The sequence below is a fragment of the Stegastes partitus genome, unplaced genomic scaffold, assembly GCF_000690725.1.
Source record: "Stegastes partitus isolate 25-593 unplaced genomic scaffold, Stegastes_partitus-1.0.2 Scaffold542, whole genome shotgun sequence".
Taxonomy (NCBI): domain Eukaryota; kingdom Metazoa; phylum Chordata; class Actinopteri; family Pomacentridae; genus Stegastes; species Stegastes partitus.
In genome coordinates this window covers 109,574-123,054 of record NW_007578273.1, presented here as the reverse complement: position 1 = coordinate 123,054, position 13,481 = coordinate 109,574, and the positions used below count along the sequence as shown (strand labels likewise).

General features: G+C 45.2%; 1 protein-coding gene across 3 annotated transcripts in view; it reads left to right on the top strand.

Moving 5' to 3' along the window:
- The window catches only part of hivep3b (HIVEP zinc finger 3b), a 52,040-nt gene extending 39,034 nt beyond the window's left edge, over window positions 1-13,006 (top strand). For 2 of the 3 annotated variants that reach the window (XM_008288119.1, XM_008288120.1), the window contains 6 exons: window positions 140-2,179; window positions 3,276-3,439; window positions 7,411-7,586; window positions 9,085-9,186; window positions 9,925-10,583; window positions 11,390-13,006. In XM_008288119.1, coding sequence (XP_008286341.1) covers window positions 140-2,179; window positions 3,276-3,439; window positions 7,411-7,586; window positions 9,085-9,186; window positions 9,925-10,583; window positions 11,390-12,040 — 3,792 coding nt within the window. In that variant the 3' untranslated portion in view covers window positions 12,041-13,006. The remainder of the gene's footprint in view (window positions 1-139; window positions 2,180-3,275; window positions 3,440-7,410; window positions 7,587-9,084; window positions 9,187-9,924; window positions 10,584-11,389) is intronic. The other variant, XM_008288121.1, reaches the window with a different exon arrangement.
- The last annotated feature ends 475 nt before the right edge of the window (window positions 13,007-13,481 follow it).

Genomic DNA, 13,481 nt, shown 5'->3' with positions numbered 1-13,481 from the left:
TTCAGAACTTTTTATTTATTTATTTTCGAGTTCTTTTATTTTCGCTGCTTTAATGCGGATGTTTTTGGGCAGATAATCATTCAGTATTGCTTCATCTTAGGCATGATGGTAAATTAATCAAAAAATGTGTCTGTCTTAGGAGGCAGAGAGAGTAGAGGAGTTCCACTGGCCTCAGCGAAGCCAGACACTGGCCCAGCTCCCTGCAGAGAAGCTGCCACCAAAGAAGAAAAGACTCCGCCTTGCAGAAGCTGCGCAGTCCTCTGGGGAGTCTAGCTTTGAATCTCTGTCTCTGCCTCGGAGCCCAAGTCAAGAAAGCAACATCTCAAGCGTTTCTGTTTCATTCGAGGACACGGCGAGATCCGAGCCAGTCATCTGGGCCTCCGGTAGCCAGAGCTCCCAGATGCTGATGGTGCCATCCGCTTCTCACCAACAGCACCAAAGCCACAAGGAGATGAGGCGCTCAGCCTCAGAGCAGGCCCCAGCTAGCCCACAACAATCAGAACAGATCGCAGAGAACAGAAGTAAATCTTTTGACTATGGATCCCTGTCCCCCCAGCAGTCCACATCCTCCTGGAAAGAAAGGAGAAAGTGTCTCCTTGTGAAGCATGCCACCTTAGGGGAACCTGAGCAGGAGGTGGGGGGCAGAGAGTCCAGAGCAGAGAGTCCAAAGCCTGGTCCTTCACACTCCACCTATCCTCCTCTCTACCCCTCTGAGGTAGGCTCCCGGTTCAGCCTGGAAGCCACAGGAAAAGCCTTGCAGCTGTTGCAGCCACAAATCTTCCCTTCCTCTCAGGATGTGCTCCCGTTGCAGCCCAGAAGCCAGCAAGTGTTCCCTCTTGCGCCACTTTCTCAGCTATTCCCCGTCACCACAGCCATATCTGAAGTACTGTCCTCCCATGTCATCCACAGAGCCTTCTTACATTCACACACAGGGTCTTCACCGATACAGATACACCCGGCGCAGATCCACATGACAGAACGGTTGGGAATACCACTCCATCAGCTTCCCCCTTTCGTTCCTCTGCCGTTCTCTTCCAGGACTCGAAGTAGTCAGGCTTTGTACTTACCTGGTCCTCCAAGACTGACCACGCATATTCCTGCCCTTCGCACCACAGAGAGCAGACCGTCCCTCTCGTCCATGTCTTCTGCGGATCAATCCCTCGTAACAATCTCCTGCCACCACCCACGGCCGGTCATCGCCACATGCCTGGCTCAGCTTACACCAGTAGTGTCTCTTGTGGTGCCAGTGCGCCTCCAGACTCATATACCTACATATGCCAGTGCCATGTATACCACTCTGTCCCAGATTCTGGCCTCCACCCGCTCACAGGAACCAACGTCTTGTACAGCTATGGTCATCATGGGCCAGGTGGAGCAGGACAAGCTGCAAAGGACGTACTTGAAGGTCCCCTCCCCAGACATCAAGAGCCTTCTTCCCCTGTCCCTGCCAACAGAGCTGGCCTCAGGCTCGGGGGAGGGATATGGTCCACTGGGGGCTGGAGGAAGCAAACGAATGCTTTCTCCTGCCGCCAGTCTGGAGCTCAGCACAGAGGCACATCGTCACCAGAAACGGGTGAAAGAGGAAGAGGAGGGTGAGCAACACAAGGCAGGAGAGGAGGAAGAGGAGGAGGAGGAGGAGGAGGAGGAGGATGCACAGCTGAAGGTAGGACAGGAGGAAGAACACAAAGCAGCCGGGAAAAAACTGGAAGAAGGAGAGAAGAAACAACCAGACAGGGTAGAAGTGACAACTGTGAAAGTGGAAGAGGAGCAGGACCAAGTACCAAGAAAAAACAACAGGGACGCACAGAAGGAGGAGAAGGAGTCAACTGAGAGGACGAGTCAAAAGAAGGAGGAGGTGCCAACTGTGGAAAAACGGATTGAGAGACCAAGCACACCTTCATACCCCAGCCTCGATACCTCCACCTCAGTCAACTGGTGCTACCGGCAGTACGTCAAACCCAACCCATCTGCCCAGAGGGACCCCCGAGCTTCGGTTTATTCCACCTGGAGCGTCAGTGCTCACAACCCCAACTTGCCAGGCCTCAGCACTAAGGTGGCCTTGTCTCTGCTGTGCTCCAAACAGAAACACAGCGCTGAGACATACACCATGGCCACGGCACCGTCGCCAGCAAAGGGAAAACTGGCCCCTGCGACTAGCAGGACCCCACGTATGTCAGAGGTAAACATAAACACAATATACGCTCGTTCTTTTAAACTGCTGTCACGTTCTTACTCACTGTGAGCTTATTTTTTACTGCAGTATAAAGTCCTGCACCTCTATGAACACATCACAACCAGAAGCAGAGAGAACTGTTGTGCACTATGCATCTACACTATAAATCTTTCACCACTTGCATTTTTACAGCCTCTAGAAAATAGACACACTACTCTGCACATTAACTCTAGAAAAATGGATCTTGCACCAACTTACTGATGACTTGCTCCTCTGTTGATTGTTTTTGAGACATGTATTGATTTTTATTATTTTAAAGTTGTTGGGTTTTTTTTGCACTTGCCTCATCTCTGCTCTGTGCAAACACAGCCTGCAGTTCAACTGAATTTTGCATTTAAACTTCAATTTGAACTTGACTGTATCAGGACAGTGTGTACTTTTCTTTACCTCAGACAGGTGAGTCACGGTTTATAAGCTGCAGTTAAAACACAAGTTGTCGTCTTCGGGTTGAGTCCTGGGCTTCATCACTGCTGTCGAGATATTTTTATTTTACTGCAAAAGTCTGATCCTTTTACTAAGCTCAAATATTTTCCATTGTACAACAGAGGAGCTGCAGTGGTGACATTTTTGAGCATATGGATGTTTCCTTTAACTACATGTAGAACATAATCTCTGTTCTTATTCAATGAACCAGCAAAACTTAGCAACAGGGAGCCTTTTAAAAATGTAAACAAATTTTAAAGTGCTCTAAGTAGCTCTCGTTAGATAAATTACCATTATACATGAATTTTAGTAAATAAAAAATATATTATAAAATGTTGTCAGCAACACCTTCACAGAATTACCAAATAAACCAGCAGATTATACTTTTTTTTCTTCAGTTATTTGAATATTTGTTAGTGAGATAATCCAAAAGTAATTTAAAATAATGAAGTTACATTATGTTAATATTGTGATACTGAAACAGGTAATTGTGTCACAATGCATTTTTTAAATAATTCCTCCCGACCCCGAACACAAACACCCATGTTCAGTGAAGTTTAACAGCGAAACGCGTCATTTTAAGTTGTTTTGAATTTTTCTCTGTGTGTCTTGAGTGTAGGTACATGCCACCCCACCCAGCACCCTCACTGAAGTAACGGATCAGCCGCAGCACGAAAAGGAGGAAACTCAGGAACGCCGGGAACGAAAAGAGCCGGGAGACGAGGAAGGACCGTCCACCTCCAAGCAGGCCGAGCCTTCTCGCGTTCGCATCTTTGAAGGAGGGTAAGCGGTAAACTGTGTCATTCAGTGTTTTTTGCGAATAACGGACTCGCCTTAGTATGTGAGCTCTACTGTCGTAAAGCAACGCCTGATGAGAGCAGCACAGCGACGATGGAGAGCTGACAAGAGCATGCAGAGAATTACAGTAACAGATGGGAGGCCGTGGAGCCCGCAGGGACTTCATTTGTACCTGTAGCCAAGCCTTTTCCTCTAACTGCTGGCATGAATGTCTGTGTTTTAGAAGTGTTAATTTGGAGAGAGAGCAATGTGTGTGTGTGTGTGTGTGTGTGCATGTGTGTGTGTGTGTGAAGGGAAAAAGGTTGCCTCCAACTTCACTTTGCGAGACTCTCATTAATATCTTTTTACAGTTAAAGAAAGTCAGGGAGAAAACACAGAGGCACACTGTGAGACAATCTGCAAGCAATCACAATCACAGTCATGAACTGTTGTGTTTGTGTGCATGTTTGTCTTCAGACCTGTACGTATACACACATTCATGCTTCCCGTAAATGTCTGAGTGATCTTTTCCAGTACAGCCTGTCTTCTTCCTCAGGTTTCGCTGTGTTTAGAGCTAAAAAAGTTTTCCCGGCAGCTGATTCTGTGTAGATCTGTAGCAGAAATAGATGACATGAAAACGCCACAAAGAGAACATGGAAGTATAAAGAGTAGTGCAAAACATGCTGATGTTCCTTTCGATCAAAAGTGGGAAATATTTTAGAGATCAGAGATTTCTGTGGATGGTTTTTCGCGTGTGTCAACACTTGCACGTTAAGGTTTGTGTTTTGTGCTTATGTGTGCACAGATTGAGTGTGAAGGAGTTGTCTGCTTAACAGTAGATAAGGCACTAATTACCAGTCTTTATCATTTGCAGCCACACATTCACCAGCGCGTTTTCATCCATAAACAGCCCACAGCTTTCCTCCTTCTTCCACTTGTCAGTCTCCATTGTGCCACCCTTCTCCCTCTTGCTCAGGCTGCCTGTTTCGCTCTGGCAGCTCTTCCAGTTTTACTTACCTGTGTGTTATTTTCTTTTCATTCCCTCCCAACCTCCTCTGTGTCCTCTCTCTGTGTATTTCCACCCCTTGATGTCCTTCTGCATTTCCGCCATGCATGCAAATAAGCCCGGCTACTCGGCGGTCTTGAGCACGGCAGAATGTTTTGCTCCCTGACTCTGTTAGGACTCATTATCCCCATCTCCCTCCTTTTGTCAGGACTTTGAAATCACGACTGCGCACCACTCATTTTATTCCAGAGAACACTCTTTTATGAATATGCATCTCGCGGCTTTGTTTATGTTCCAGTTTCTTGCCAGATTTCATCCAATTTCTGAGATCCCTTCAAGAAAGAGGCGCGCGGGGCTCTCTAGAGTTTAATAGTACCACTCAGCTAAAGGAAACCCTTTCTTCTCAATAACACGTCTCAGCAATTAAGCTACAATAGCTGCTCCTTCCTGGTGGCGGCGAAAGTCCGTGGAACATCAGCTTTAATCCTTCTTAGCGAGCACAGGCTGAACCGTCTCCCTTCTGGATTCTTTGAAAAAACATGCAGATTGATTTCCATGGTGTAAGTGGCAGATTTGTCACAACACTTTAACCACACTGGCGAACGAGGTTGGGCGTTTCTGAGTCGCATGCAGTTTGTGACTGAACCCCAAGAGCCACTGGCATGTTTGGAGGGCATGTTATCGTTTAGACATTTGACACCAGTTATCAGAGCCAGAATCTGTGAAAACTTATTGGCTTTTCAATTTCCCAAACGATCCCTGAACTACTCACCTGTGATGCGCAGGTCTGTTGGAAAACCTAAACTTATCTCATCTTAAAATTGGGATATTTCATTAAAATCACTTTATTCTGTACTTCTTATTAACCCTAACCCTACAAATTCTGCACTTGTCTGTGTAATTAAAAAAAAATGCTAAATTTGTTATACTGAAAATCACATTTTGGATTTTTGTCTATGTCTAGCCCCGGTTGTGCTGTTTCCATAGAGGCACAGGACTTGGTAACATTTGACACCAGCGAAAAAACGCCCACAAACTGCTTTGGGTTCAGATGGTTAATTAGTGTATTACTGAGCTATAGAGTTGCTGGGATGCAGGTAAAATTAATTGAGCCCAGTTCTAGCAAAGCCACCTGAGCTGTAGCCTTATAAATAAAGCTTTTAGCACATGTTTGAGGAGCAAAACAACTGCCAGCTTATTACACTGAGCACCACCTCTTAGTTATCATCTTCAGATTGCAATGAAAAACGAGCTCATGGTGAGTTAAAATGTGACAGGAGCAAAGAAAAAACAAAGCTCAGAAACCGCTTGGGGTTTAGAGGGTTAACGCAAATACAGTATTTGTCAAAAATATTAGTTTAGTCCGATTTCCTTTCAGGCCAGATGGTGAGTGAAAGCTTGCTTCAGTGTGTGTTTCTCAGAGCTACTGTGCTGAAATTCACTGGATGCATCAATCAATCACACTCTGGTTTCAAGAGTTATTCCCTCCACTAATGTAACAAGGCGGTCGTAAAGCTACAAAACAAGACTGTCGGCTGGATCTACCGAGAGACGTGCCGCTGATTTAATGCTCGATGCGTGAAGTGCAACTCCTGCCTTGTGTTTTTTTTTTTTTTTTCCTGAGGTGTGGGTGGATATTTTTAGCAACAGCAACAAATACATGCCAGTTAAACAGTAACCAGCCCCTGAATGAATGCAGCATAATGTCACTGTTGAGACTATTTTACAGTTGTGCAACAATTTGTTATGTTTTGCTGCTGCTGCTTCTCGGTTATACAACGGGGAGCATTCACAGCCGGGTTTCTTGTAGATGTGGTGCGCATACTGTAATTAAACGCAGTCTGCACACATTGGATATTTACAATTCAGAATGGATTATACATCTCTTCATGAGGGCAGAGCAGTGTTTCATAGAGGACAATTCATTCAGATATAAAACATCTGTGGTCCACTTGTGTCCGCAAATAGCCTCTCGGTAAACATCGAGATTGCGCATAAACAATGTTTTTATAGTCTGGACCTAAATGTGTTGCTTGATTTTTAGATGCAGTGTCTATTTTCGGTTGGTGGCCATAGCCAGGCTTCCCTTCCCTCTCTTTAGCTGCTGCTGTTGTTGGCAGAGCCACCCGGTCGCAGCAGAATAGCTGGTATTCTTTGTGCTCCCAGGGTGTAGTGGAGGGAACAGCCAAGGGACTCGGTGCTGCTGGGGTTTTGGTGGGGCTTCCCCAACCCGCCTCCATAAAGAAAGCCTTGTTTCCCAGTTTTCTTGTGTCTGTCTGTGTTTTGTGCGCAGTTTGTGCATGTGCTGCATTTGTGGCGCACGCAAGCTGACATCCACATTCATCATTATTATTATAAAAGCAGCTTAAAATATACTTTTCTGAGAACAATGTCTTAAATAGCTGCAGCATGAAAGGAGTCACTCACAGCGGTGAAGCCTCTTAGACTCTTTGAGAACACTGTTTTTGTTTGTTTTGGATCTGCTAACTTAAAGAGTCTTCCACCTTGTTTTCAGCAGCTGTTTTCAGGGACTAACTGAACACTAGATGGTGAACACAATGGTGCATATAGGAGCCAATGAGACAAGAAGACACCAGAATAAAGCTAAAAGGAGAGTGAATATTGGGCTTACATTCAACAGATAGCCAGAAACGCAACTATAAGTTCATCTTAATGTTGCTCCACATCTGCTGGATGTGAAAATAAGCGACTTGTTTGCTCAAACATTCACCAGCAAAGGTTGATGTTGTCTCTTCAGCTTGTTCCGTTGCCATCAAGTGACCCAAAGTTTAGTTAAAATTGCTGTTCAGTTGAATCAGTTATATGTATATGTTATTACACTTGTAGCTGTCAGTGAAGAAGGCTGGTGTTTAGTCATTGTGATCCCTAAATTCTACCACTTAGGGGTTTATCTTGTCTCTTATCCTTTTAATCTTTTATCTTTCTGTTCCTTCTCATCTCTGTCTTTTAGGTACAAGTCCAATGAAGACTATGTTTATGTGAGAGGTCGCGGTCGGGGAAAGTACATCTGTGGAGAGTGTGGCATCCGCTGCAAGAAGCCAAGCATGCTGAAGAAGCACATCAGAACGCACACTGATGTCCGTCCATACATTTGTAAACACTGCAACTTTGCCTTCAAAACCAAAGGTAAGGTGACAATCTGCAAGTTGCTTCAAACATGAATAGTTTTTAGGTTCTTTCCCTTATACGAGATGCAATGAGAAGTGTCTGAAAAACTGCACCCAGTGCTCCTGCCGCCTTTTAAAAGCTCCCAGGAAGACCAATCTGTAAGTGTCCCAAGCACACCTGTGAATTGAATCTGTTCCACAACGTCAACCCTTCCACTTGAATTTCATCTTCAGGTAGAGAAAGAAGTTTCAGGGAGACAAATCTGATGAGCAGGAGGGTGGAAAGTGACAATTGTGTTGGTGCAGCCAATGTTTTATGGTGTGCAACCCTGTGAATGTTCAACAATATGGCCGACATGTTCCTCTTCACACTCCTGATCTGAACCTTCTCCACTCAGAACGACGCTGCGCTCTCCGAGTCAAGCAGTCGACCCGACTGTTGCCAACTGAATGTCAACATGACATTCAGTTGAACACAGAATCTGGTGTTTGCTCTCTGCACAAGTTTGAAGTGAAATCACAAGAGGTATCTGTACCTGTACATGTCCACAGGGGACGAATTTAGACGCAAGAGATCGTGCTGCTTCCTAAAGTTGGATGGTTGTTGGGCGACTGACTTGGCAGCGTCACAATAGATAATTGGCACAAATATTGGCTGCACCTGATTGGACGAATGCTTCACTCGGAGGCTGTGTGTGCCAGATTTCAAACTGGACCAACCTGGCTGCTCATTTGGAAACTTTGTCTTTTGTTATGAAAACAGTTCACTAAAATGAGCTTCTGAAAACATTTGAGGCAAGAAATAAGCCATGCAGCTGCTGAATCTGTCTTCGTTTTAGAGTGATAGTAGCTGGTGTGAAAGTTTTTCTGGAGCAGAAAAATAACAGATGTGCATAAAGTAGTCTAAACCTCAACTTTATGGACATCAGGGGCAGGAAATGCCTGACAACTAGGATGCTACCAGAATGCTTAGACCACGGGTGTCGAATCCTGGTCCTCGAGGGCCGCAATCCTGCAAGTTTTAGATGTTCCCCTCTTCCAACACACTTGATTCAAATGATCAGGATCGTTATCAGGCTTCTTGATGATGAGCTGATCATTTGAATCAGGTGTGTTGGAAGAAGGAAACATCTGAAACATGCAGGACTGTGGCCCTCGAGGACCAGGATTCAACACCCCTGGCTTAGACGATGCCCACAGACAATGACTCGGAACCATTGAAGTGAAGGATCCTGTGGACCCATATAAGTGGTTAAAAGACTTCCAGAGAGCGTGGCAGGAGCGCTGGGAGCAGTGTTTTGCTGCACACAAAAAAAACCAGCTTCAAATGTGATAGCAGCAAAATTTGAATTAGATGCAGTTCTTGCTTTTCATAGACACAGTGTCTGAACTTCCTGCACCTCGGATGATGCAAAATCTGCTTTTTGCCCAGTGATCACATTTTACCTCTGTTGCTGAAATATCCTCATTTTCCTTGCACCATATAAGTTGAGAGCAATCTTCTTGTTCTTTCCTAGGAAACCTTACAAAACACATGAAGTCGAAGGCTCATGGGAAAAAATGCCAGGCGATGGGAGTATCTGAGTCATCACTGGATGAGCCGGAGAGCGAGGAAACAGGTACTTCAGGGGATGAGGATGCATCTCACATATTTCCCTTTCCACTGTGGAGAAATATTGGTGCACAGCTGGATGAACTTCAGCCTGTGAAGAATAGTAGCTTCTCAGCACTGACAGCTTATGCAACACCATCTTCTATTCTGCTCCCTCTGGCCTTGCATAAGAAATATGAGAAAGTAAAAGATAAATAAATGAAGAATGCAGAGCATGCCACTGCTTCCTGATGCCGTTGCCGCAGTCCGGCCACTCTACCTTGTCCCTGCGGATGTGTTGCCGGCGAATAACAATACACAATTGAACGCTTACGTCCTCCAGTCAAAGCTACAAAACAGTCAAAGCTGGCCACCTCACGATCTCCCCTCTGACCTTCCTCTGCTGTCCCTCCTTTCACTGCCTCTTTCTTGCTGACAGACCACACTCATAACAGCCAAGGACGTGCCATTTAAACCGCCTTTTCATTCACAAGGCTGTGCAGATAGTTTGTGAATAGAGGCATGGTGATATCCAATTAAATTTCAGCCTTTTCATCCGAAATCTATTTATAACGTGTTTTTGATGAGTGGTGGGTGAGGTTTGTCAGAAACATGCAGTACCGTCCTAACTCTTTGTGCTTCTCACTGAAAATGTTCTGTTCCATGTTTTTGAGACTGTTTGGTGAAATATTCGACGCAGTTTTAAAGTTTGCAGCGTGGATAGAAAGGTCACTTATGGGATGTTTTCCTGTGTGTGCGCAAACAGCAGGAAGTGATGAACGCGTGTGCGGCTCCGAGGAGCAGGAGGAACATCAGTTTTCTGACGTGGAGGAGTCCGACGATGATGACGACAACGACGATGAGGAGGAGGAGGAGGAAGAGGAGTCCGCGTCCCACGAAGACCCGCCGTCCTCCTGTTCGTCAGACACCCACCCGTCCACAGGGGGGCGCTCCAGCAGCAGTCGGCACTCTCAGCAGGGCACTCCCGACCCCGAGCCCCCGGGTCACAGCCCCAGTCAGGAGCCCTCCCCACGGGGAGTTTGGCCCGGCAGGCGAGCGGCCTCGCCGGGCAGCAGGAGGGCGCTGTTCTCCCGGCGAGGCTGGAAGGCGTCTCCGAGGGCCTTCTCACCCAGCAGCGAGAGCTGTTCCCCCAGCCGCAGCCTCTCCCCCCGTCTGGAGCTGTCCTCGCCCATCCACAGCCTCTCCCCCAGGACCGAGCTGTCCTCGCCCAGCAGACACGTCTCCCCCTCTCCCGAGAGAGGACCTTCTCCCATCAGACCCCTTTCTCCTCTTTGTCCCATTTCACCCAGCTGCTACCGGTCACCACAAGTTCGGACTCCTCCCTCACCGCTGGGGCTGCAGCACAGAACCCCTGGATACCTGCCCTGGGAGAACCCCGGTCCAACGGGACGCTATGTCAGACCGGTGAGTCATTTTTATAAACAAGTCATACATTTTCATGGATCTATGAAACCCTCTTAATGTCAAACACACTGGCAAGTTTGAAAGCCATGTTATCTTTAAAAAACAATCACCAAAATGACCCCATTTATAAACAATATAAACCACTTAGCGTAGAAATGTGATATTTCATTAAAATACTTCATTCTTCATGTTTCATTGAAAATTTGCTTAAAATAAATCATTTGCTCCAGATGTTGTTGAACCAGATTCTGTCAAAAACAAACAAATCTGGGCTTCTCAGTGGTACTGTGACTAAACTGTGACCAACAGTCACACAGCAAAAGTTCTGACTTTTCATGTGAGCTGGGCTGAACTGCAGGCTGTGTAGAGTTGTCCTTTTTATCCAGTGTTGAAAAAACAGCTGTAGGAATTTTGGAAAAAAAAGTTGTACATGTTTTTGTAAAATACATGAAACTTGATATTGCCCTGAAAAATGAGTAAATCAAAGTCAACTTTATTGTCAGTTCTGCCGTATGTACAGGACATAGAGGGGATTGAAATGCCGTTTCTCTCAGATTCTGGTGCAACCATGCGAGGCGCCGTAGAAAAACAACAAAGACAAGAACACTAAGAAACAAGACACTAAAAAAACAAGTGTGAAAAAAGCCCAAAAATAAATAAATCAGTTGGGGTTCAGAGGATTAGACCAAGATTAATTAAGCAAACAGTACATTTTCTCTGCACTTTCCGCCTCACTGAGCAATATTTTGTGTACTGACAAAGCCAGCTCATGGACTGTAATAATAAAGTCTTTGCTCCCCTTACAGGAGAAAAGTGGAACAGCAGGAGAAGGCTCAGAAACCAGCTTGTTTCCTCCTACTTTCCGTCTTTCAACTTGCGAGGCGTATCCTGGCCAACAAACAGGCGACAACATCTTCAGCCATCTTCCCATGCACTCCCAACAAGCCAGGGTCCCCTATCTGATGATCCCCATCGGAGGGATCCAGATGGTGCAGGCCAGACCAAGGTCCCACCCGACCACCCCCTCATCCCCAACGTCTCCCCCTCTGGAGGGGCCGTCGCTGGCCAGGTTTGAATCATACTGGGGCGGGACCCCCAGGACTCAAGGGCTCAGGACTCCTGGAGACCGCTGGTCAGAGCACCAGGCAGCAGGAACCAGCCAGTCGGGGCGGCGCAGCGTTAGCACAGCACTAACATTTTCCAAACCAGAGTCGGAGACCACGGACTCAAAGCAATATGGCAGCTCGCACAGCTCCGTCCACGGCCGCAGGTCTGCCACTGAGACCACCGAACACTGCGCCAGAGACAGTCGTTCCAGAGCAGCCCTCAGTCGAGCAGCGCCAGTAGCCTCGCGTGTCATTGGACAACAGCCACGGAGGGAGGAGCTACAGTCTGGTAGTGATCCAGTGGAGAGAGGAGCTCAAGGAGACTCAGCCAGAACAGACCAGAGCACTTAACAGTGTCCACACCTTGATGCACCTTGCATCCCATTTTGCTTTATTGGTTGCTACACTAGTTTTGTTTTTTTTTATTGCTTTGTTTTTATACAGTTTTCAATACTCTTGTTAACTTAAATGTCTGTTCTTTGGCAATATTCAGGTTTGTTATAAAAAAAAAAAAAATGCACTTTTTTTCTTTGTGAAATAATGTTTCTGTAAATCTATATATATAAATTATATATATATATATATATATACACATAAATGAATATATCCCTCCTGTATCTATTCTGATACTGGTAATCGTAATGTTCGTTTAAAGACATGTAAAAGGAATATAAATAAATTTGTAAATGACCAAAATCTTTCATCAGAAATAATTCCATTTTCGTTTGTCCAGTATTACTCAAATTGTAGTTACTTGTGCCTTTTCTGTCCAGGTTTGTGTTTTTGAGATGTACAGTACAGATAGACAAAGAGAAGGCTGTGAAATTTTATATCTGCTTTTTTTGTCTGTGTTCTTCAGGAGGGTTAATATTTGGTGTTTCGGTTGTTTCTGTTCTAAAAGGCCATTGCTTTAACACCAGGGTAACCGAGCGTTGCGTCGTGGAGATTCTGAAGGAGCAGCAGAAATGTGTCAAAGGAAATGCACTGAAGTTCTATTTTTATTACAAAAAGAGTTTAGATTAGAATATATGTCTGTACAGGGAAGAGTGCTCCTTATTTATTGTTATTTGATGACAATGATCGCTGTTTCAAGGTTGTTGTTTTGTTTTTGTTTTTTTTCTTTTTTTAACTTTTTGTTATTGGAAAACAAAAGAGACTTTTTTGTTACATCTGTGTGTCTTTTTCATGATGTTCTTGTAATTTGAACTGGTGACAAAGATGAGAGATTGAGTTTGGCTGGTACCAGAAGATCAAGTGCCCTGCAGATTTCACACAGCAAAATTTCTAGTCATTGAAGAAATAAAAAAATGCACCAGACTCCCTTGAGGTCGGGCCTTTCTTCCTTTTTTTTTTGCCAAAGGATGAGAATTGAAACCACAGTAAACTCAGTGTATCAGTCTCACTGGATTAGTTTACCACAAGAGACCAGTTCAGTTGGGCAGCAGACAAAGAAAAACACAGAAATTATCAGAACCATCTACAGCGAGGTGAAATCGTTGGTTCTTATCTTCAGCTTTGGTAGTTTATGACGTTTGGTTGTACAGGATGGCTCCTCATGCCAATATGTGGTGATTCTTCTGAAATATTGCGACATGGTAAGACAACAATGTTTGAAGAGCAATACAGCAACATGTCTAAAACAATTTGAGGTTTCTTAGTAATGTGCAGAGCCACCACAAGATGCTAGACCCATGTTGTTGTGTTTTGATGATCTCGTCTGGGTGTTCAGGTAGGTTGAGATCTGGTTGGTGATCAGGTGAGTTCACGTCATTTTATACTTCTCACATTGTAT